This window comes from Pogoniulus pusillus, chromosome 23 (genome assembly GCF_015220805.1).
Source record: "Pogoniulus pusillus isolate bPogPus1 chromosome 23, bPogPus1.pri, whole genome shotgun sequence".
Classification (NCBI taxonomy): Eukaryota; Metazoa; Chordata; class Aves; order Piciformes; family Lybiidae; genus Pogoniulus; species Pogoniulus pusillus.
Window position 1 is genome coordinate 18672326 of NC_087286.1, and position 25575 is coordinate 18697900.

At 40.0% G+C, this 25575-nt stretch overlaps 1 protein-coding gene across 3 annotated transcripts in view; it reads left to right on the top strand.

Annotated features, from left to right (window-relative positions):
• The window catches only part of LMBR1 (limb development membrane protein 1), a 64575-nt gene that overhangs the window by 23525 nt on the left and 15475 nt on the right, over nt 1-25575 (top strand). The window contains exons 5-9 of one of the 3 annotated variants that reach the window (XM_064162812.1): nt 1212-1315; nt 17246-17372; nt 17763-17831; nt 20692-20756; nt 21629-21701. In XM_064162812.1, the coding sequence (XP_064018882.1) occupies nt 1212-1315; nt 17246-17372; nt 17763-17831; nt 20692-20756; nt 21629-21701 (438 nt within the window). Of the gene's footprint in view, nt 1-1211; nt 1316-16775; nt 17139-17245; nt 17373-17762; nt 17832-20691; nt 20757-21628; nt 21702-25575 lie in introns of those variants that run through there. The other 2 variants (XM_064162814.1, XM_064162813.1) reach the window with 2 other exon arrangements.

The window sequence follows — 25575 nt, forward strand, 5'->3', positions numbered from 1 at the left end:
TCAGATGTTTCTACACATTGTGAAAATCTCCCTGGCACCTCCCTTCTCAAAGCTAAGCACTTCCAGCTCTCTTAGCCTTTCTTTGTATGAAAGATGCTTTGATTTTTTGAATCATCTTTATAGTGCTCTGCTGGACTCAGTCTTGTATGGAGGAGCCCACAGCTGGACACAGTGCTCCAGGTGTGTGCCCACCGGCACTGAGCAGAGAGGAAGTTCAGCTCAGCCTGCTTGGCAGCAACCAGTTGTTGGCCCGCTTTGCTGCAGGGGCATGTTACTGGCTCATGTTAGCTTGGTGTCCAACAAAACCTCTAGGGCCTTTTCTACACAGCCCCTGTGGGTCAGCTGATCTCCAGTGAGTTCTCTGCTCATTTGTCCTGCCTGCTGGGGTTCATCTGAGTGGCAGGCCACTGCTTTTTCCCATCTTGTCTCTCAAACTTGCTGAGGATGCTCTCTCCCATTATCAAGGTCATTAGTGAAGCTGTTAAGCTCAATGTTGACTCTCTGGAGTATGCCACTGGTTACTGACTTCCAGCCTGACTTTGTACTGCTGATCACAACCTGTTAAGCCTAGAAGCCTAGCCAGTTTTTGGTCCACCTGAGTCCATATACATAGCCCATACCTCATTAATGAGGACACTTGTGGGAGATGGTTTTGAAAGCCTTATTGAAGTTGAGAGAACATCCCATGCTGTCCTTTTGCCCAGTGAGCCAGTTTTCCTGTTGTGGAAGGCTGCTCTTGCTGCTACCACAATACTCTCTTCTGATCTGGAGGTGATGATGCCATTTGCATATCACTCATGTTAAAATCCATGATTTGTGAAAATATCCATTAAGGGAAAAAATGTGAGAGGGAGTGGATATGCAGAATGAAGTTGTGAAGTTAACTGACGCTGGCAGAGTATTTTTATTCTGAAAACATTTGAAATGGGTATCTAAAAAGCCTTCAGTGGTATATTGTGGCAGTAGTCCACTTGAGTTGGCAGTTTGTCTCCTAAGATTTCAGATGTTTGCTGCTGTTGTTGTAGTTGCTATCCAGTTTTCGTTTGAGGAAGCTCAGAGAAGTGAACCTGTAGTAATTATGTGCCCATAAACCCTTCTGTTAGCACTTTTACATGTACTGTGCTTTGATGTTTAAGGGAGGAAGATGGAATATCTTTAACTTTTAAAGCTGAGAAACTGATAATGGAAACTCTTTTTCTCATTTGTTGCAGGTTTATGGAATCTTGCTTCTCTTTTTTCAAATTTATGTTTGTTTGTCTTGATGCCTTTTGCCTTTTTCTTCCTGGAATCAGAAGGTTTTGCTGGCTTAAAAAAGGTAGGAAAACAGTGTTAAATCCAGAGTAATTACAGTATATATCCCATTGTCAGCCCTCATTTCTAATGAAACTGACATTGCAGCTTTGGGAGGATGTGGTGCTGGGATGTATGTATGCTGATGTGACTCTGTGCATCCAGATGTGTGTTCTTGCACAAGCAGGTGAGGCAAGGACATGTGTACAGTGAGTAGCTGTGTGTAAGCTCAAGGGAAAAACTGTCCTTGAAAAGCCAAGTCTGCTGAGGTCAAGAGAATGACTTGTCTGTTATTTGATAATGAAATGTTCTAATCAAGACTTTCTTTCTTGAAAAATGACTTTGTTGGGATGCAAAAAGGAGAGAAGGTTCAATAAATAAACTAAGTAACAAGGCAAAGAAGTGCAGGCTTCTTACTAATGGGAAGGGTGATTAAATCACAAATGGTGCAGAGAAAACAAGCTTGCTTTGTGAATTTTGAAGAATGTAGGCATCCCCAAAAGGGTTCATGTGGTCAGGATTAATAACAGTTTTCTTAACCTATTATATGGGTAGAGAATAACTGGAAACATTCATCTGAGTTGAATGTATTCAAGTTGAGAGGGCTGAATATTTCAGTGAAGCATGGAATTTGGCAAAGCAGCTTCTGAAACACAAGATGATAAAGGTTATATTAAGATGTGAAGTGGAGAAACAATGAAAAAATACTATAATGGGAGGCACAGCAAAAAGAACTGTAAATATCAACTAAATTACACTGGAATGATTGTCTGGGGACCAATTGCAGTACATTGTCCTTAATCTTTATCATCCAAATGATTGCACTTTTGTTTTTAACAGTACTGCACTTGAGGGAATTCTGTGCCCTTTGGATGACAGTTACTAGAAAGCAAAGATGTTGGAAAGTGGTCTGAAATCAGGAAAATGAAATGCATTGAAAAGAGATGCAACAGGCTGTGAGTCATTGGTGGATTGCATGTGAGCTAAATCAACAAAGGTTTGCTTGTGATGGGAAGGAAAATGTAATTCATGGTTGCATTGACAGGGCTTGGTGTGGAGGCAATGAAGCTCTCGTTTCTGTTATTGGTTGGCATTGGAGCAAATGCAACTGAAGTGCATTCGATTTGGGATGTTAGGGTTCATGTAGACACTTGAGAGAGAAAGCAGAGGGCAGCAAAAAGTCAAACCAAACCAGAAAATGTGGAAAGTACAGTGTGAAGGAAAAATTGAATTCAGAGAGTATAATGTGATACATGAACTGAGCAATATAGCTGTGGCAGCAAGGGATCTGCAGGACCTAACCAAGCTGCTGTGTAAATGCTTGTTTGGTGTAGCCTGTTCAGAGTGACTTGGAACTACAGCAGCAATAGTTTGCATTGACCAACTTGATTATTCAAAGTTACATTGGTTACAAGTTTGGATGACTAAACTGAATTCAGAGCCAAATGATTTGGGGATGGACTGCTGTGTTTAACTCTAGTTACTCAATGTGGCTGGAAACTTGGTGTGAACTTTTTGCAAGCTGTGTGATGTTTGAGGTAGCTCATGGGTCACTATGGTGTAACTTTTCTTTCTGTGTTCTTGTGAGGAAATATTGTCCCCCTACCTGAGTTTCATGAATCACAATGGGCTTGATCAGCTACTTTCTAATTTACTATGACTTCTTTTCTTGGTTGCTAGTATGCTTTCTAAATGGCACATGGCCCCTCTTTGACTCCCCAGGGCAACAAATTAAAACAATCAAGGACTTGCATACTACGTGGAGGGGAGAAGTACAGAAATCAGGCACTTGCCAGGGACAAATGCAGTGTTGTATTGAATACCAAACTGATTCTCTGCCTGGATTTTTAATTAAAGCCATTGTGTTAATTCAAAAAAGGCATCTGGGGTCTAAGGGGGTTGCCCATGCCCTTTTAAAGAGCTTGAGTGTCCTTTATTGCAGTTTATATCCATATAGTGCCAGTTGCAGACTTCTGTGATCAGGAGAATAATTCTAAGTGCAATGTTGGAGGTATGTAATTCATGCATACGTGTATCTGGTATGTGCATGTGCCATGCGTGTAGTTTATGCACAGTTTAGTTAGATTTTTGAAGGCTACTGATGTGGTTGGCAGTCATTGTGATATATTACACCTTTGCTGGTAGTGTTAACTGAACTGCTGAGGTAGTTGAAGTAACTCATGTCCTGCACTGCTGCTAAAAACCGTAGCGTATCTTTCTATGCTCTTCATTTGAGAGTCTGTGCATAGTTATATTTCTTGTTCAGCTACTCTTTCCTTGTCCCTGGCCATCTCTCATTCTGTAGTGCAGTTACAAAACAAAGCTGTCAAGCACATTTCTTAATGCCAGAATTAACTTCTTCCTTCATCTTCTGGGAAACTCTGATATTTGCAGTTGGGCATCTGTAGTTCATAGTGCTGATGTTTCCACGTGTGATGACAGGCTGCACAGAAAATTACATGTGTGCTGCTTTGTGAAGGAGACAAGCATTTTTGAGGAGATAATTGGTATACCTTTTCTTGACCTTTAAAATATGCTTTCTCTTGATGTAACTTCAAGTGAAATTTGTATTTGTTTGAAGTTGACAAAGATAAAGATGTTTAGGAGTAATTTCCTTGTAAGAAAATACAAATAGCGCAATTTACCGCCGTGAGAAACTGGAATAACTGGGTCTTGCATCATCACCAGTGGAGAGTTTTTAAAAGGCTTTATGAAGTATTTTACCTTAATACTGATCTTTGAACTTGAAGTCATGGCATAAAGTTTAACATGAGCGACAGCAACATCCTGACCAATTACCCAAATTATCCAGACATCCCAAAATGTTCAGAACACAACACACAGAGTCTGTGGATTAAGAGGTGAACTCCTGGAACATCAAAAGAAGTGCATGATAATAAAACCAAATAGTCCAAAAATTTGAGGTAACTTCCTTGCTTAATTAATTAGGTGGACCAGGTGGAAGCGAAGAGGCCAGAGCTGGTGCTCAGAATGTCTATAAAGCTGAGCAACATGACAGCACAATGGAGAAGGAACAAAGATTTTTTTAATATACTTCTATCCTGTGTCACAGTTTGAAATTGTCCTGGTTTATGTCCCTTTTGGCAAACTTACATAAAAGTGACCCTGTACTGTATTTTATGACCAGATGACTTTTTTCCCAGTGGCTAATTTGTATCAGACCCCCATCTTAAAGAGACACAGAAATGAGTAGGAAGTCTAAGCCGGTTTGTCTCAATGAGCTTTCATTGCATGCTTTCATTATTTTTGCTCGTTTTTGCCACTGATCATCCATAAATTGTTGGAAATGAGTGATTAAGGAAGTGCTGCTTAGTGTTAGTGGCACATGCACCTTCTTGGTATGTTTTTTGTGGGTGAGAGGAAATCGCGTACTGCACAAACCAAAAGGAAAACTCCTGCTGGGAACCTTTCAAGGAAATTTAACTTGCATAATGTTTTGATCTTGGTGTTTATTACAGAAAAGAAAAGTAATATTTCACCAGCTATTGTTATGTGTCAGCTAGTCTCTCCATCTGCTTGCCTTCCCTTGGTATTTCTTTCCAAATTGTGATGGAGTTTATTTTATTAAAAGCACCACTTAAAAATGTAGCAGTTTGTTCCTACGTTTGGGACAGGTGAGGCAGGCCAGCATTCAGAGCAGTTCAGTGGGCAGTGCTTGCTCCTACTGTATAAACTTTCTGCTGTCAGGATTGCAAAGTCCTGCCTGTCTTAGCTGTTGAAGATCAGCCTGTGCAAGTTAAAGATGGTGGGTTCCAAACAGTGGTTTCTGCTGTGAAGGGCAAATTTCTTCTCTTCTCCTCTTTGGCTGGAATATGATTCTACACATGTTTTGTAAATAGATTTCCTCCTCTGGGGAGAAAGTGAAACGTTGAAGCTTTGCAAACATGCAAGCATTATTTAAAGAGATTTTTTTTCCCCTGTAAAGGTAAGCTATTGCTAACTTATTGAGCATACACAGAGTTGAAGTCTTCCATCACTTCAGTATTTGAGTTGATTTGATGTACTCTGTATTTATCAATAGCAATGGCTTTTCCAAGTCACGTTACTGTATAACAAGACTGAACTAATCTGAAGTTATTAATGATGCTGCAGTGTGGTGTATTCACAAACTCCAGGCAACTAAACATGTAATAAGCACAGGTAAAAAGTAAGCCTGCTGCTTTTTTTTTCTTTCTTGGTGGAGATAGAAATGTTAAGTCTCTATTTTTCCACATAGAGAAGCTGTGCTCTCCAGTTTTGCTGTGTGTACTCTGGTACAATTATAGAGGTAGAGCTCTGTAAAACACATCTTCAGTATGCAGTGAAGCCAGTGAAGGAAGTATGGTCAGAATTAATTTTGAAGTATTTACTTTTAGAAACTTTTTGCTCATCTGAAGCAGTGTTCCATGGAAAGCAGTTCCTATAACTAAGAGTATTGAGGAAAGTGGTTTGGAAATCTTTTCCAACATAAGATTATCTCTAATTAAAACCAGTCAATTTTCTAAGTTTGTCTTGATTTTTCTGGAAAAGTGCTTTGTGGAGTGCAAGAGTTTTGAATGTTGCTTGGAAGTAGCATCTGACTTTGTATTTTATGCTAGCATATACCTCCAACTGCAGTACCCATAGGCCACAGTGTGTAATGGCTCACCAAATAGTCTTGAGGTACCCTGTTAACAGTGTATGTTTATTTGGCATTTAAAGTCATATTTATTTGTCTATAAAATCATTCAGCTTGAACTGAGACTTTAGTGCTCTGATGTCCATGAAATGTTTACTAGTGTGTAATGTACACTAATTGCTGTACATTATATTACAATCCATTGACTCATTCCATTAGTAATAGCAGAGAGAAAAGTTGTTTAATCAGTCACATCAAAGGCGGCTGTTTGGTTTTGTATTTTTGACGTAAGGTAACATCCTAAGTTAAGATATGAAGTCCACTTCTTTAAACTGGAGTAATTTAAAATGACACCATTTAAAATTTTATTAGATTTTTTTGGTTGTTATTTAGAAGCAGGTCCTGATTATTTTAGGATTTTGATTTGGCAAGTAGCTTCATCAGAGTGTTTCTTCCTGCCTATTAAAATAAGTGCATACCTAACTGACAGGTACACAAACCCAAAACATAATCTGTGAGGTGAATGTTTGGGAGTTAATGGTAAATCTTATGTTAAGGTTCATCCATATTTTGCCTCCTGTGTTTTCCTGCTTTTGCTGAAGTCTCACAAATGGTATGTACCCAGCTAGATGCAGAATGTGTTTGCAGTTCATGATGCAGAGGGACAGGTACATATAGTCCTGAATTAGAGAAGAATCATAGAACCAGCCAGTTTGGAAGAGACCTTCAGCATCATCCAGTCCAACCTAGCACCCACCCCTATCCACTCATCTGGACCATGGCACTAATTGCCTCATCCAGTCTTTTCCTGAACACCTCCAGGGATGACAAGAAAATGGAAGATGAGAAGGCTTAGCATACTTCTTAACATGTCACATTGACAAGTGTCTACAGTAAACTCTGAAAACATGATGAAACTGTAGCTTTATACCATCAGTCCTTTATTTGCAGTTCTTCAAAGAGGGGGGAAAAATTAATACCTTGCAGGTGTATTTCATCACATTGGTCTGAAAAGAGTTACTTGAGTGTATGGCCTGCTTTTGAAGACCTGTGGTTGAAACACATATCTGTACCATAGATAAGTAGGAGATGGGAATACTTTTGTCTGTAAAAAGTAATCACAGAGACATCTGTTTTTCTGTTCATTCAAAACGACTGTAAGGCAAAGCAAAGTTAAAGACAGCAAGAGCATGAAAAGTACTACAGGACAAGAAGATCTTGGGAGTGTTGGCTGTACTATTTTTTTGTATTACAAAGCTTGCACTTATGTATGGATAATTTAATTGTTTTAGTGTCTCTATTTAGACACCAGGAGTAAAGGCTGTGCAAGACAAGTAAATAGCAAATGTTAAAATTAAGGCTGTGTCATGTTTCAGTGAGAGCAATATAAAAAAAATCAAGGATCAGTGGCTGGAGAGATGAACTTGTGACTGAGGAATCATGGCTTTATGGATATTTGGGTTTGTAGCTGTACAAAACATGTGATGAAACATCTTGCTTGGGTCAGTTGGCATCATATGCAAAAATCTGTCCTTTTGATTTTTGCCATAAGGAGGTCTATGATTTGTTGAATGTAAGTTACGGTTCTGGGGAGAGCAAAAGGAGAGGAAGTAAGTGGATGTTGGTTGTTGCACACATTGGATCAAGATGTGATGAGATGTGAGCTGTGCTCAGTTTCATTGAAGTAGTTAAATGTCAGTTGGTTGCTTCCATAAATTAGAATGTAGCTCTTTTAAAGAGGCCTCAGTGTAAGTCACAAAATGAAGGTGAACAGGAGATAAACTAATGATGTAGTTTATTCAGCATAGTTGTTTTCTGTGTTACCTGCCTCACTGTGACTTAGCCTTTTTTGCTGTAGTTTATAGAACTGAGATCACAATTAGGTTTTTTTGACCAACTCTTTAAATAGAAAAGCAAAGTGTGTCAAGTTAGTCTGTGTTCTTGCAACACTTTCATGTATTTGAGGTATAGAAACTAGCAGAGTAATAAACATGGAAGAAAGATGGTTAGTAATATTGGGGTGAAAATGCTGCATGAATTAAATCCTGACCACTCATAGTGGTAGTTCAAAATATACTTTTCTGACCCTTGCTCCTCTAGCACACTATGTTGTATTAGATGACCAAAACATTAGGAGTATGTGAGGTAATCTGTAAAACTAACTAGTTTTGGAAGCTAACACTGGAGCATTAGTTATTTCACCTCATCTGAGCCAGGAACATCATGCAGTGCTGAACTCTTGTGTTTTCCCAGCTCCTATGTAGTTCCGAGCTTGTACATTTCTGCTGTATTTAGCATGTATATGTTTGTGGAATTTCCACAGTCATTTGCTAAAAGCTTTAACATGTAGCTGGATGCCTGTAAATGGAATATGTGACTCTCTTTCTCTGCTGTTCTCTTAGTGAATAAATTGAGTGAAAAAGCCAGTCTTTATTTGGTTTTAGGATAACTAGCAAAGTACTGCATGAGTAAAAATAGACATGCTAAATAATTCTACTACTTACAAAGTGTACAGATGGCACAGCTGCCAAGGCTGAGCTTGAATCTCTTCACTTGGTTGATGTAAACTGAAGCAGTGGGTTCTTAAATGCTTTTTTTTCTTCCCTACAATACTTTATTTGGAAGGGCAGAAATGAGTAGCTTTCAGATTTTGCCTGCATGAAGCATTCTCAGTGCCCTTTATGAACCCTTCTGTGTGCGATAGATCGAAAACCTGCAAGAGGTGATTCTTTTGAATTGTCAGTTTAAAATACTCGCATGAATTTTACTATGTTTAAACTAGAAAATTGTGTTATCCTTTGTGAAAGAAGGAAATATTCACACATGCCTGTGAATGGCTGAAATTGCTCTGATTCAGGGAAGTTGGAAACCCCCTCTCTTAGTCGATGGGAAGATAAATTTACCTCAAAGAATTTGGCACGTCTGAGTTAAAGGCTTCTAGAAGGCAATGTGAACAATTTTCCATGTCAGTACTTGGCTTCCTTTTATTAAATTGATCTGCTGCTGTTTTTACTTCAGCACTGTGATCTGTTTTATAAAAAAATGCTGTTTTCTGCATGAGGACTATTTTAAGGTTTGAATATGTGAATATTTTTCACCTCAGTCTGTACTTTCATTGATACCAGGTAGTGACTTCTCAAGGTTTGCAACAACATTGTATCTATTTTAAATCTTTGCCTTTTTTTTTTCAGATGAAAGCACTAGAGCCTGTAGAGATGTAATAGAAATGTTATTTTAATTCACAGGGAATTGTTACATAATTGAGTTTGATAGTGGCAAGTTTAATTGGAATGCTTTAATCATTAAAAGGCACAAACCCATTTTCTCCTAAGTTTCCTCTTATTACATGAGGCTTTGCTAGGTAAACACCATTTCTGATTCCTCCTTTAAACCCAGTGTTTTTTTCTATTGATACTGAGAACCAGCAATGTGATATTTAGTTCTTTCATCCTTATTACTTATTTAGTATTACTTGAAATGCTCCATGTTAAGGATTGCTCGATTGTCATTTTAGAGTAATTCTTAATATAGAAGGAACTAATGCATCTGTACTGAGGATTTGTAAGGCAGCCAACATTTTTATTTACAAAGGCAAGGAGCTGGGAGGATCAAGATGTTTGTCTTCCATTGCTGGTTACCTTTTTTTCCCCTTTCTTTTTTTTTTCCTGAGGGATTCCCCATCTTTACAGGAGCAGTCTGGTGCTTTGGCCAAATCCTGCAAGTGTGTTTTCTTCTTGATCTTATTCACCCTTGCAGAGGGTTAGTAAAGACATTGAGACAAAAAAAACCCAACCCTCCTTAAAATTTCTCTTAATTTTAGAACTTCAGTAGAAACCTGTGCTTCCACATGTCACTTCTGTTTGGGAACCATCTTCCTGGTTTCTTCCTTCTTGAAGCACAACCACAAATTCCAAGTTCGTCTTTATACTTTTGCATTACTTACCATAACCCTCTGCCAAACTACAAATATCTGTTTGTCTTCCTATCATTCTTGTCCAGCAGGAAAGATTCTCTATAATCCAAAATGAAATGATTAGAGGAAGATTCAGTGTCAGAAATCCCCCATCTCCCACTTTGTTGTTACAGGCGGCTTTGGAAAGTCTGGGGAAGTTTGGCAGGTGGAGTGTCCGAGAGCTAATTAGTGAGGACTGGGCTGGTGAATGGAATTACAGCAGAAACTTGCAGGAGAAAGGGGCAGCAATAGGACAGTCATCATTTTACTGTGTTTATCCTTCAATTTCACAGTATCATCAGGATTGGAAGAGACCTCACAGATCATCAAGTCCAACCCTTTACCACAGAGCTCAAGGCAATTTCCTTCTCCCCAGAAGATGGGAGTCATCAGTTGATGGAATGTTTCTGTGACTCTGAATTTTTAAGATATCATGGAATCAACCAGGTTGGAAGAGACCTCCAAGATCATCCAGTCCAACCCAGCCCTATCTAATCAACTATCACCCAGCCCTATCTAACCAACTAGACCATGGCACTAAGTGCCTCATCCAGTCTTTGCTTGAACACCTCCAGGGATGGTGACTTCACCACCTCCCTGGGCAGCCCATTCCAATGCCAATCACTCTCTTCCATGAAGAACTTCTTCCTAATATCCAGCCTATACCCTCCCCAGCACAACATGAGGCAGTGTCCCCTCATTCTGTTGCTGCTTGCCTGGCAGAAGAGCCCAACCCCTACCTGCTTACAACTTCCCTTGTACTGACTAAAAATAACCTTCCAGACACACTTCTGTTGTGATGAGAAACTGTTCACTTTCATTTTAAAATCACCACAGGCTGGAAGGTTCCTGTGAGGGGAAGATGTGGACAGGGAGAAGATACAGTCAGCACTGCTCAGTCTGAAGTCTTTGCTTCTTGCATGGGCAAGAAAACTTCTCCCAGTTGCTTGAATCTGATTCCTGAATATCTTTGGTCTTTATTAAAATCTCCTATCTTACTCTGTGAGGATTCTGAGTCACTGACTTTGAATTTTTTTAAATGAACTGAATTTTCCTATGTCACAGCTTCTGGTTTTGACTCAGGAATTTGTGGTAGTCTTGTCTAAATATCAGTGTGCTAAATGCAGTATGTGTTTCCATTTTACCTGATGGAAAATGAGTCTGTTTTGCTTATTTAAAGAATTTCTCTATGCTGCTTTGAATAGGTCAGAACAAAAATTGCTCAAAATGTGTTTTCTAACCGTAGAAATGGGTAGAATACTTGAAACTGATCTTTTCACCAGTGCACACAAATTGAGGAAGAAGTGGGAGATCATGTGCTGAAAAGGTAAATTAATACATAAAATCATCAACTTCTTATCTCCTGGAATTCTCACTCTCTTTTAGTGCCTCTCTTTCTTTTCTGCACACGTTTGTTGCAGTCAGCCTCTCATTGAACAAATCTTAAGGTTACTACGACTCCTTTTTGTCCCATGAAAACAATGGGCTTGGTGTGTACTTTAAATGTACTACCATTGCAGGAATGTTTCCCAGGCTTTCCCTGTGGGTCGGGGCATGGTGTAAAAAATGGTGTTTACCTACCTTGCAGGAGGTCAAGATGTCCAAGCAGAACTGTGTTCAAACATTCAGTGCCATAGAAACTTTGTTAGGACTCTCTGGTTTTGTTTGTACCATGCAGTGATTTTGATTTCACTGATAGTAGCCTTTTTCTGCACAATTGGCAGCCAGATTAAAATGTAGAATTAATTAGTAGAAGCCATAGCATGGACACACATTTATGATGTAGTTCAAAAAATGCTCACCTAGTAGGAGCTAAAAAGGTGTTCAGCCAAATCATTACAGCAACAAAGTGTATTTTGTCTTGAGGTAGAGGTGGAACTGTAGTTCTGTGGTTTTACCAGGAATTTTGCCTCTTAGGGAAAGAAATAACACCCTGCAAGGGAATATGTTGTTCTCTAGGTCCTCTTGATTTCCTTACTTCATTCCCATTCCTCTCTTCTCATTCACACAAGTGTAAGCTGAAGTCACCGCTCAGTGTACAGCAGTGGAAGTATGAAGAGCCAGCTCCTTAGTACATATTTTCATTCCCCATTGATTTTTATAACTTCAAGCTCAATTACATTTTGTGTAGCTTTTGATTTTCTTTTTGCTGTCTTGTATTTGAAGCACTGTGAAAAAGACTTTCAAAGTCTTGGTGCAGTTTCCAGTTGCCTTTTTCACAATGTGTGTTGGCTTTTTTTGTCTGTTTTCTTCTTAGCTCTCCAACTTTAACCTGCATTTCAGCAGTAATTGACCAAGAGAAAGTGAGGGATTTGAACCCCTTAAAATTGACATGCTAACACAATTCCAGCAAAGGTTTTCTTGTTTTACTGAAAACAAACCCAAGTGTACTGCCTAAGCTCACTCTTCAAGTTTAGAGTTGTCTTTTCCATGTGTTTAAGAGCAACACAATTTAGCCTGAGGTGGAGTAGAACATTTTTTTAGGCTGTGGTTGTGTTCATCTTGTAAGTCTATGGCATGGGAATTATTTAAGGCTGTGTAGTTAATGCTGTACTGAAATCTGAGTTTGATGTTTTAGTTGATAATGGTGTCAAGGTTGTTCCCCCTCTGCTCTCCTTAAGTTGCATAGACATTTATAATTTGCTTTAGTCTGCCTTGTATGTTTGAATTCTTTACTGGAAGGTGGGATAGATGCAAGCTGGTCTCTCATTCTTCTCTGCATCAGTATCCTGGAGGTACCCTTTGGGGCCTTACTCTGTGCTTTGGAGAAAAATCTCTCCTCCTATAAACCAGGTTAAGTTGCATGTGGAATTGCATTAAAATAGTTCTTAAGTGAATTAATTGTGATACTTGCATTCTGGTAGGACACTTCAGGAATGAAATGACATCTGTGTTATCAAATGCCGGTTTGGATACTGAGATCTAGAGCAACCTTCTGAGAAACTTCTGCAAGTTGCTTGGTTTTGAAATACTTACTTGTAACCCTTGTTCTTACCTGTCAGAAACATTAGGAAAAGAAGACTTGGACAGATTAGTTTTTCTTCTTGAAAACAATGTAAGAAGCTAAAAATACAAATTATTTTCCCATTCCTTTAGTATAGTCAATTTAGTTTCCATAGGAATGTTAAGGAGTGATCGTGGGACCTCATGAGGCAGTTTCTCCTGATTAAATAATCAAGTTGGAAAACTCTGATGTAAAAAGTGATTACTCCCATCCTTTTCCCTTTCTCCTGTATCTCTACATACATATGCACATATGGACATGCTTAACCTGCTGGGTAGGCCACCTTCTTCAGTTGGGTGGTTAAGGTTTCATTTGTTTCCTGTTGGACTTGGACAATAAGAAACCAAAGAACTCTTCCTGTTGATTCAAATGCAGTCACTTGTTTGACACCAAGATGTAGTGCTGGCTTACTGGTTTTCCTTAAGAGAATAGTTTGAGTTGGAAGGCACTTTAAAGATCATCTTGTTCTAACCTCCTTGCCTTAGGAGGCAGTAGAGAAGGTTGCTTGAAGTTCCATCCAGCTTGGCCTTGAACAGTTCCAGGGATGGGATTTGAAGTAATTGTATTTACCTACACTATGTGTTTGTTCATATTGTACTGACTTGTTAATTCTGTAGTCAAGACAGCTAAAATGGAGTAGGGTGATCGCAAACAATAAATGTACAATTACAAGCTGATTTGTCATCTCCAGTTTTAGGTGAGATTGTTGCTGGTTTTGAATATCATAGGATCAACCAAGTTGGAAGAGACTTCCAAGATCATCCAGGCCAACCTAGCACCCAGCCCTATCCAGTCAACTGGACCATGGCACTAAGTGCCCCAGCCAGGCTTTGCTTCAACACCTCCAGGGACACTGACTCCACCACCTCCCTGGGCAGCCCATTCCAATGCAAATTGCTCTCTCTGCCAACAACTTCCTCCTAACATCCAGCCTAGACCTCCCCGAGCACAACTTGAGACTGTCCCCCCTTCTGTTGTTGGTTGCCTGGCAGAAGAAACCAACCCCACCTGGCTACAACCTCCCTTCAGGGAGTTGTAGAGAGCAATGAGGTCTGCCCTGAGCCTCCTCTTCTGCAGTCTGCACACCCCCAGCTCCCTCAGCCTCTCCTCACAGGGCTGTGTTCCAGGCCCCTCACCAGCCTTGCTGCCCTTCTCTGGACATGTTTCAGTATCAGCATCTCTCTTGACCTGAGGAGCCCATAACTGGACACAGCACTCAAGGTGTGGCCTGAGCAGTGCTGAGTACAGAATGTATGGCAGGTTCTAGTGCTTCTTTTCACACACACACAGAATGTAAGGGTTAAATGGATTTTAAATTGATAACAATTATTACATGAACTAGAAGTGGCAATATCTTCTGTGCCATCAAGATAGGCTGTGACATTTGGTTCATCTCAGAAATCTGAGTAATGTAATATGGTTGTGGGAGAGAAGCGAAATGACTTGAAAAAATGTTAAGCCAAAAGCAAAATGTCAGTGGAGAGCTTTTTACTCATGAAAAAGTAAGTTCAGCTTTGAAATTCAAGGTTTATTTGCATAGTTTTGCTCTTATTGAGAAAAGTTTGCTTGTCTTTACCTATTATTTCTATTCTTAAAGTTGGGAGTAGAGATTTTTCCTTGACTCATGGTGATGTGACAAATGACAATGTTCAAAAGTTGCTTGGACACAGTCCTGGGCACCCAGCTCTGGGTGGCCCTGCTTGAGCAGGGGCTTTGGACCAGATGACCTCCTGAGGTCCCTGCAAAGCTCACTTATTCTCCAGGAATGTGTCTGTTAATTCCAAACCTTGCATTCCTTACAAATAGGAGCTGTTTGACAGGTACACTAATATGTCCCAGGCACATTAAGTCATGCTTGCATATAAATGTTTTCATGGGGCAGAGTTTCCTGAGTGCCTAAATGAGATATCAGTATTTACCTGTATACTTTTTCATTGTTTTTGATCCTGGACTCTTACAAGGTTTCCATTAGTGCCTGTGGCAGAATGTGTCTGTCTAGTCACTGAAGTTCTCCAGAATTCTTCTACTTTAAAATCATCATAAGTGTGTGAGTCCTGTTGTGTGTGCTGGGTGCCACAAAAACTGTTCTACCCTTGGAGCCAACTGTCAGTCCTGCTTGTCAGTGCAGAAGTGAGACTGCAGTGTTGTCTGTGCATTACATAGGTGACAACAGGAGACTGAGCTAAGTTTTTGAGAGTCAAAGATTAGTCAGACTGTTGTGGAAAGCAGAAAATGGGGAAGGGTCATGAGGCAGCTAACTGACTTTTCCTGGAGTTTGTGCCAATGGTATTTTTGCCTAGAAGCAATTGTTTACCACCCAGTAGCTATCTCTTGCCACCAATGCTGTGGTCATCTTTTTTGGAGAGAATTAACTGTTGATATTGCCCTCACCTTGCCTGTCTCTAGAGAACACTTGTATAAATAAGAAAACGTTATTTCTGGTTAGCTGTCTCCATGACCATATATTTCTTGTTTATCTCTTTTGACAATTGTGTTGCTCCAAGGGGAGAGGATTTGGTGTTTGGATTGCTGTGTGAAATGAAATATTCTCCAGGTTTGTCCAGAAGAAACTGCTGCTGTGAAACCTGAAGTCAGTGAGGATGAGATTTGTGTGTGTGTCTCGTAGTAGAGAAGTGAGCAATCCAGTTTGCCTGGTAAGGCTTTCAGAAATGCAGAAGGCAGCTTTCTATTTCCTCTGGCTGAGAAGAGGAGGAAGACTTCAAGGTTTTTTTGAAAGCTTGGAGCAGATCTCTCTGCATGCATCCTCAATGCTTTGCATTTTCTGTGAAGTGAAGGCTCTGTATCATTGAGTAATTGGGCTGTAACCTCTTTCCTGGTACCTTATTACTCAAATTCAAAAGTTCAGTATTAAACATAGAGCTATTTAAACTTAAATACAGATATTTAGCTTAGATACTTACCTTCCAAATAACTCAAGGGAGAGTGAAATCGAATTTCCAAGCATGACAAAAGCAATGTTTTAATAACTTTTGACAAACTTAAAGCCACTTTTATTATACACAAATTACATTCTGAGAGTAAATCTATATCCTATTTATACTACCTTTAATTTGAAATGTGTTGTTTGAGATCCATTGTGGAGCTAGACTTCATCTGCTTACTTAAGCCTTAAAGGAAATTCCATGAAGGTCTCTTTTTGTCTGATTTTTCCTTTGTGCTGCTTCAGCTGCTCAGCAGACAACTGATAGTGGAGAAGAATTGGTGCTAGAAGAGATTAATGCTTATGGTTAGAATGCTTGAGGTCCTCTTTTATGGTTGGATGCAGAGCCCATGTAGGGAGCATAACTTTCAGGGCAGTTGTCACATGAAGATTACCCTCTTGTGTCAGGCAGTGAGAAAAGAGGTGATAAAAGTAAGCAGTAAAGTAAAATGAACTCTCTGCTCCTAGCTATAAAGTAGACTTTTCAGTGGAGTATATCCAAGTTGGGATGAACCTGTGTAATACACAAGAAATTTGGTTTGCTTGTGGAGGTGTGCACTGATAAATGAAGAAAAACTAATTGTGTGAGCAGCAGTCTGATGGTTCCCTAATAGTAATGTTGTCTGAAGACAGTATCTCATTAGCTCTCACAGAACATTAGTAAAGTCAGTGTTAAAAACACCAGTAAAAAAAAAAGTCCAATATGCATGTGCCCTCAACCATTAGAGGGTTGTTAATGTCTCTGGACTCAAGAGCAAATACTGGGATGTATAACCTGGAAGACCTGTGATTTGTGTGTGTTGTAAGCAAGAAGTATGTGTCTCTTTCAGCAGGAGCACGCAAAGCTGGGAGGTGCTGGCTGCAGCAGTGTGTGTGCAAGCAGTACTCTGACCGTACACTTGAGGGCTCTGAAGACTGTCAGGAATGATGCAGAAGCAGTTGCAGTGAAGGATGTATTTTAACTAAATTGGTGCATTGTACCTGCACAAGCTTTAATGCTTGCTGGGCCATTTGGCTGTTTGCCATAATTGGCTTTCCATTCCCTTGATTGGAATCATAGATAAAAATTTGCTAATCCACTTTCTTTGCTGAAAGTATTAGAAAAGTAATCCATCTTTTAAAAATGCTTGAGCAAAATCTTATGGGATAAAGAATACCTTCTGGAATAATGAGATTAATGAGAAGTGTAAGGCATGTGCAATTTAGAACAGTTTTCTGTGGTTTTGAGGAGAAAAATGCTATCTGGGCACTATGAAGCCAGAAGTACTTCCTTTTTTATGCACTACCTTTTAAATGTCTATTACATCTTCTGCTTTTGTCTACGTGATAAGATGTGAGTATATAATTAGGAAGAAGGAACTACTAATTAATTGTCTTTTTCTTATGTTGAAAATACTTGATTCAAAGTTCTTTTCTCCCTCTCTCCTCTTCTGCATACAGGGCATCAGAGCACGCATTTTGGAAACTCTTGTCATGCTTATTCTTCTTGGGCTGCTTATCCTTGGAATTGTATGGGTGGCTTCAGCTCTTATAGACAATGATGCTGCCAGTATGGAGTCTTTGTATGGTATGGAATTCCAAAATCACCACACTGGTCTCATTTTATTTATGGAAATGGAATGTTGTCAATGAGTTGTGTTTCTGGTAAATGCTATCTGAGTATTATGAAGAAACTATTAATTTACTGCCCTTTTTTGTGCTCATTTTTACCATGCTGAGAAATTCTATGCTCATGTGGACATGATGTATGTTTAAAAACAAGTGATTTAAGTGGAATGGAAGTAAAAGTGGAGTTATTTTTTTAAGCTAAAGTGCTTGTGAATGTAGCTGCCTGTGGGGTTAACAACTGAGTAATTGTTAATTTTAGTATCGAAAACACAATTGTTCAATTCTGAATGCTTAAGAAGTTAATTCAGTTTATGGTAAGCTAAAGCAATGGTCAATATTTTCTTCACAGACCTCTGGGAATTCTACCTCCCATACTTGTATTCCTGCATATCACTGATGGGATGCTTGTTACTTCTGTGTGAGTATTTTCCTGATGAATGGTTGTGTATTTCTTCTAAAGCTTAAATGAAACTTCTTTCAAGGTGAAAATATATGATTGTGAAGGTTAAGAGAGTGAATTTCATTTCATTATTGAGTTTAGGTTCTGAAGTTTGAACAAAGGCTACCTTAAATATTTAGGTTTTGAGAAACACCTCACCAGCATTTCAATTCCTAACATTTTTAAAGCAGGCATTTGCAAAATAGGGACTCCATTCTTCAAAGAAGAGCACCATCTTAAAATCTAATGACTGCAGGGGAAGGTCAGTAGTATGGAGAGAAGGTTATTTGGGGGCACTTGTCTTGTCTTGTATTCAGTCAACTGTCCTGTTTTCAATTGAGAATGCTCCTGTGTAGGCAGAAGTTGGAGCACATGCCAGTTAGCTTTCCTGCTTACAAAGCTGCTATCTGGCCAGGCTGGAGCTCAGTTACATGTAGAACAAATGGAGTCAAAAAACCCACCTTGTGTTGCTGGGCCCAGCCAGAGTTCAGTCAGCTCTGTTCAGGGAAATAGGCAAAGTGATTGAAGGCTCCAAATTCCACTTATTTTAACCCCTGAACCTCCTCCTTCCCAAGTAATTTCCAGAAAATTAAAGAGTGGGACAGAACATCTTCCTTCTGGATTCTCTTAGTTTCTACTTTTCTCCAGGTTTGTAGGTTTACAGCTCGTACTTAGAGGGCAGTCAGTGGAATGATAGATTGAAATATCCTTAAATCGAAGCAGACCAGTCTCTGAAAGGTATTGCTCACAGAAATCTTGGTGAGTCTGCTTAGGTTATCTGCATGTGGAGATTCTTAAATATACTTTGGAGGGAGGAGGGGAAGTTTAAAATGAAACAAAACCCCCAAACCTGGTTCAAGGGTGTGATTCACAACAGTTGCTGAATGCCTTAATGGGAAGTTGGCATACAAACTTCCTACAGCTGCCTTGCAGTTTACTTCAGCAGAACTGAAAACACAGCATGTGTTCTGGGGCTGTTGTAGGCCAATTCAGCAAAACAATTTGGATTAAACACCAGTTTTTGGAAGAGTTATTTGCAAATTACACAAGCAAACCACTGACATTATTTAAGGCTCTCTGAGATGTTAAATCTGTGTAGCCGAAAGGGCAGGATCCAGCACTGGGAAATTAGTAGATTGTGGAGTGGAGCTTTATTAGGTCTTGAGCTGGTTTAATTGGTGGAACAGTGTAGGAGTAAGGTTTACTGCAGTGGTGAGATGGAGCAGGGCTTCCTTTTTCTCTTTTCCTGCAGTTTGTCTGTAGCAAAGGAAGACCAGCTTATGTTGGCCTTTTTGAATGCTCTTGTGCTCAAGTGGTGATTCAGCTCCTCTTTGCTCTAGTGAGACTCCCAGCTCTAGAGACCTCAGCACAAGATATGAACCTCTTGGAGCAGGTCCAGAGGAGAGCCATAGAAATTATCAGAAGGCAGAAAGGCTGCTCTCCCCTGAAGGAAGGCTGAGAGTGTTGGTGTTACTCAGCATGGAGAGGAGAATGCTCCAGGGAGGCCTTATTGCAGGCTTCCAGTACTTAAAGGGGGCTTATATGAGAGATAGGAACAATCTCTTTAGCAGGACCTGTTGCAACAGGATGAGGGGTAATGTATTTTAAAATAAAGGAGGGTAGATTTAGACTAGCTATGAGGAAGAAATTCTTTATAATGAGGGTGAGGAAATGCTGGCACAAGTTGCCCAGAGAGGTAGTAGAAACCCCATCCCTGAAAACATTCCAGGTCAGATTGGATGATACTCTGAGTAACATGATCTACTTGAAGATCTTACTGCAGGGGCTTTGGACTAAATGACCTTTAAAGATCTCTTGTAAACCAAAGCATTCTATGATTCTTTTTTTCTTGTTACACATAGTTGTTGTTAATAAAAGTAAACTTAATCCTTACATTAAAATGTTGTGTGCTTTTCCTTCTTTTTGGCAGCACTGTTTTATCATAATGGAAACTATAAATGTGTGTCCTCATCTGTGCTGTTAAAGTACCTTCTTTCTCTTACGTATTTTAGTGTTTGAAGTCTTCTGTGTAAACTGCTGTTTTCTTCTAATAATTCTATTAGTGTATTTGAGCCTTTTTCCCAACAGGCATGCATGCACCATACCTGGAAGCCATCACAGGCTATGATCAAAAAGAACAAATGATTGTTTCATAGAAATGTAGCTTAAATTCTGGGAACTGAGCCTGCTATCATCTCGAGTTGCTGTATAACTTCCAGAGCAAAGCAACTTCATTATCTCTTGACCTTACAGCCACACCTGTGCTAATTGCTTAGATGTGCCTGAGACGTTCTGCAGTGCTGTGGCCAACTAGTGTCCCTACGTCCATGATAGTGCAGTTTGCAAAGGTAGCTGTGTACATACTGCCTCGTGATAATGATTCCTGAGCTGTGTGAACTCCAGAACTGCACCTGAGAATTGTTTGGGAAAGTTCTAATTGGCCCAGGGCAAGTCGTGGCTGGGATAGTTCTAGCAGTTTACTAGTGTGGGCAACCAAGTCTTAATGCCTGGAATGTATCCTGACACTGCACAACTTAGTAGTGTAGACATAGCCTCTGGTGCCACATGCTTTGAATAAATACTTAGAGCGAGTTTAAGATACCCCATTACATAGTGTTTCTTGTTGAAAAGGTAAGCCACTTTTGCTCTTTGGAGGGGAGAGATGCTCATCTTGTTCCAAACTGATAGGAGCTGCCTTTTCAAGTTCCTATTGGAGTTTGAATCCTTTGCAGTTCTCTTCAAAACTCTCTTTGGTTATATGTGGAGTAGCACATTGAGCATCCCAATGCGAATTGCTGTTTGACTCACAAGTCCCTGTTTTGCTTAATCTTTCTTGCAGTGTGCACACCAGTGGGGCTTTCCCGGATGTTTACAGTAATGGGTCAATTGCTGGTGAAGCCAACAGTAAGTGTCACACAAATTGTCCTCAATGGCATTGGAAGAGTTTCTGTAGTCAGTACTTGTGTGTTGTTATTGCCTACTCTGGTTCGCAAATGCCTGAGAAGTGTAGGCTTGTTCTGAGGTCAGAAGCAGAGGGTACAAGACCAAACTGTGGCTGAATAACAAGAAGGGAACCTGAGGTACACTTAGATGTGTAAGGGTAAGTCGTTAGCGTCTGTAAGAACAACTTAGACACATGTACTCTGCTGTTCTTCCACTAAGTGCTGTGACTTTGTCATGTCTCCTGGTTCGTATTTACAAAAATGTGGATGCACTTAGGTCTTGCAATCCCTTTCATTGGTCAGCCCTGAAGGTACAAAGGAAATAGGTACTGTTTGCTGTCTGTAAGCTTTGAACTCAAAGGACCTGATAATAAGATAGACAGACATGATTTATTTAGTTTTAGCATCTAATAGCAGTTTATATTGGCTTGAAATCCTGGCTCATGTGAAAAATCAGTTTTCAGTGTCCTTAAAAATAAATCTGTGGTTAATATTGCTTTGATCTAATGGAATGTGAAGGCCAGTAGGTTGATATGATTTGAATATAGGTTAGTTATACTGTCCCTTGCTCTCTTTCCTAAGTCTCTTTAGATTGAAGCTGAACATGAGTGGTAACCTGAGGTGAAACCTTAACAGAAATTGTGCTTACAGTAAAAAGTATCTGTAACAGAATGGAACAATACTTTGTGGAGTTCCTATTTGTATCAGTATTGCAAAGCTGTAGACTGTATTTTAAAGACAGGTTACCAGAGCAAAACAAGCCTGACTAGATTAGTACAGGCAGAGAAACAAGTGCCTCTGATGCTCAGTTCATATTTCTGTTTCCAAATACAGATCCTTGAAGACTTAGATGAGCAGATGTATATCATTACATTAGAGGAAGAAGCCATCCAGAGGAAGCTTAATGGTATGTTTGTTCTGATACTGCTTCTAATACAATATTTGGGGTAGAGTGATTCTGGTCAGGAGTATTGATCTCACTGTTACTCATCCTGTTCTCTCAAAACAGAAAACATCAACATCCTAGTGTGGAACAAACATTACAGGCTTGCATTTCATTGCTCACTGTGACAGTCACGATTGACTCTTGTGTGTAATTGTGTGGTTTGCTTTGTTTATATTCTTAACATGTTCATCATCTCTGATTATAGGAATATTCTGAGGCTGAGAAAGCAAATTCAGTAGTTGACCAGACCCACTACCCTTACTGCAAAACAGTTTGGATTGGCAAGAGACTATGTTTTAGCCTTGTCTGAGGAACAATTAACTTCTGTTAGCAAGAGCCTCAGCTTCCTGCATTAGGAGTTTTGGGTTTTGTTTGCAGGATTTTCTTTTCCTGTTTAATTACTTAGGTAATATTTTTGCTAAACATCAAAGCAATCCTTTATATTCTAGAAGCTACTTGGAGAAATCAGTAGTTTAATAATGGATAATTATACAAATATTCTTTAGTTCTTGTGTTCACTATGGCAATTTCGCAGTTCGTGATAAGGTGTTTCTGTTCTGAAGCATTTCACAAGCAGTATGAAGCTTTGGTTTCTGAGAGAGAGCATTGCAGCATGGCAAGCAGCAGCTATGAAAAACATCAATTGTACAACATCTTTTCCAGGTTATCTAAGTTGTCTTCTGAGTTGCTTTCAGCTGCGTGGATGAGCCATCCATCCACAAGTTGCTTCAGATTGGAAACTCAAAGAGTATTCATGTAATGACACATCCATTGTGTTGTCTTAAGACTTATTTTAGTGTTCCTTAATTTCCTGCTTTTTGCTCTTAAGTCTTCCATCATGTACGTCAACCTTCAGGTTCAGTTCCTTCAGGTCTCAGTAAGGAGCACAGCCCTATGAGGAGAGGCTGAGGGAGCTGGGGGTGTGCAGCGTCGAGAAGAGGAGGCTCAGGGCAGAGCTCATTGCTGTCTGCAGCTATCTGAAGGGAGGCCGTAGCCAGGTGGGGTTGGTCTCTTCTGCCAGACAACCAGCAACAGAACAAGGGGACACAGCCTGCAGTTGTGCCAGAAGAGATCTAGGCTGGATGTTAGGAGGAAGTTGTTGTCAGAGAGAGTGCTTGGCATTGGAATGGGCTGCCCAGGGAGGTGGTGGAGTCGCTGTGACTGGAGGTGTTGAAGCCAAGCCTGGCTGGGGCACTTAGTGTCATGGTCTGGTAGACTGGCTAGAGTTGGGTGCTAGGTTGGACTGGATGATCTTGGAAGTCTCTTTCAACCTGGTTTATTCTATGATAACTCTTCTTTGACGCTAGTAGACCATGGTGGTTAGCTTTATCCTAGCATTTAAGATTGTGGAGGAGCAGTGTCTTCTTCCTGCTGAAATCAGCCATGGTTTAAACATAACCTTCACCTTTGCTGTTTGGAAGCTTAGGTTTTTATTCTGACTCAGGTGCACACACAGTCACATACAGACACAGAAAAGTGCATGCAGTGAAGGCCTTTGAAGATGTGATGGGGTAATTATAATTGTTGTGTGGGTTTGATGTTAGCAACTGTAAAATATTTGTTACTGAATATTTTATGTTGTCATGGTGATTGTGCTTATGCACAAGGGAGACTGATACAGAAAAAAAGACCCAGGAGTTATTTAAATGTCTTTCAGTAGCTCAGAGTGGTTTCCAGTGTTCAGATGAAGAAGGGAGGTGCTTAGGTGATGGCTGGCTGCTGTTTTTCTGCATGGAAGTCTATGCAGTGGTTGTTTATATTGCAGTTTACATGAGGTGGAACTAACCTGTTTGTAGGCATCTGCTAACTGGATCTGGTCTTAGGATAAATGTGAGTGGCTGATGTGACCACTAGCTGAAACACTGTATTCTCTTTCAGCTAACTGGATAGTATGCAACATAAAGTGGAACCCCACTCACGTTGAGAGGTAGAAGATACGGGGCTTAAATGGTCTTTAACAGGAGAGGGAACTGAGTTCTGTTTCACATGCTAAGGGCATGGTATTGCCACCACCATCTGAAGGAATGCTTGAAAACCCCTAGTTTGGAGTACAGGGAAAATTAATGGACTTAAGCCAAAAACTAACAAAAAATCTGACCTTGGATTTGGCATGTAGGTGGAGGAGAGCAATATGTTATATGCACAAGATTCTCTGCAAGGTTTTGGTAATGAAGGCATTTTCAGTATGCTTATTTGTGTGGCAATCATGGAAAGATTAATCATCTCTGCCGGAAGCCTTTCTAATAGGTATGAACTGTGCCAGAAAATAGGTACCCTTTCTGCCAGAGCTATGAGGACTCCTGCTTACAGTGCTTACTGCATTGAAATAAACGAATACAAACGGTGCTAATTGCATCAGTAACTGTAGTGCTGTGATGTTAGAGCCCATAATGTGTGACTTAACACACAGATTTAGTCTCTTTGTTGCCACATTGGAGCAGTTGTACTAAGTTATGTGCTTCCCTTGCCGTGGCTGTTGCAACTTTTCCACGGCTGTGATAGTGCAAAATAAATGTCCTTGAGTATTCCACAGTTTGCCAGTGAAATATCCTGGAATACATCCTCCATTTATGTGCCAAGAGATAAATGTGAAGGGGACCAGAGCAAGGCTTAAGTGATATGTGACTTAAGTGGTGTGTGACTATTGTTTATATGCTGATTTTATTTGTTTATTAAAAACAACCCTCCAACAAAAACCCCAACCCTCCCCAAAACACAACAAAAAAAACAAGTGGGAAAAAAAAAACCCAAAGTAGCCAGCACCCAACAAAGTAGCCAGCACCCAACAAAGTAGCCAGCACCCAACAAAGTAGCCAGCACCCAACAAAGTAGCCAGCACCCAACAAAGTAGCCAGCACCCAACAAAGTAGCCAGCACCCAACAAAGTAGCCAGCACCCAACAAAGTAGCCAGCACCTCTATTGCTGCTTTGCCTTGTCCTCCTTAAGGTTTACTTAGTGCCTGGCCGTAGGGAAGGAGTAGCATGGACCACCGTGTCCATTGAATAGGCTGGGTAAAGCCTCTGTTTTCAGAGGAGGAAAAAGGTTCAGCTCTAAGAGCCGGGACCATTTTTGATGCTGTGGTGATGATGCAGTTGATAGTGTTCTGTTAAATTCTTCCTATTTGAAAATCAATCTGTGAAGCTGCATGGCTTGTGGAAACATTTTCTTCCTCCTCAGGTGTCTGCAGTATATAACTGAAAATCAGAGGAGGAGGGAGGGGAAAGTTTGATCATGTTATCTACCCTAGTATTTTTATCTATTGAAGAGATACTGGGCTTTGGGAAAATGTTTGTTTCCAGTGTATTATGTTTCAGTCCCCACATCACTCCTCCAGTCAAAGAATTAAAGCTTGGACTTTTTATATTAAAAGCCAAAAGTTGCCTTTAGCTATTAGTTTTCCTGAATCCAAAGAGACGGGTGGGGTAGGATCAAAAATACTTACTTGATCAAAGTTATTGGCTCTGAAGGTATCCTTACCTATGTAAGAAAGATGAAAGGTGTTGTTTTTATTGCACGCTAGTAACAGTGTAATTTTGAACTAATTGGTGTTGAACTGCCAATCACCTAGGGGGAATGCAAATAGATACTCTTACAATTTCCTTTGAGGTACTGAAATTTTATGTCGGGGCTGGAAGGAAAACAGAATAATACCGTTAAATTGACCTTAAATGAGCTGCCTTGTGGCTTTCTTGGAGAATCCCTTCTAACTTTTCAGTGCTAGTCCAAACAAGTTTCGTCTACTGGTTTGATTTATTGGCTAGACAGCGCTGACATTGAACTTTGTGCGTGTTTGAAATGAAGCTAATGTTGGAGAGCTTTTAAGAGTTTAGCTGC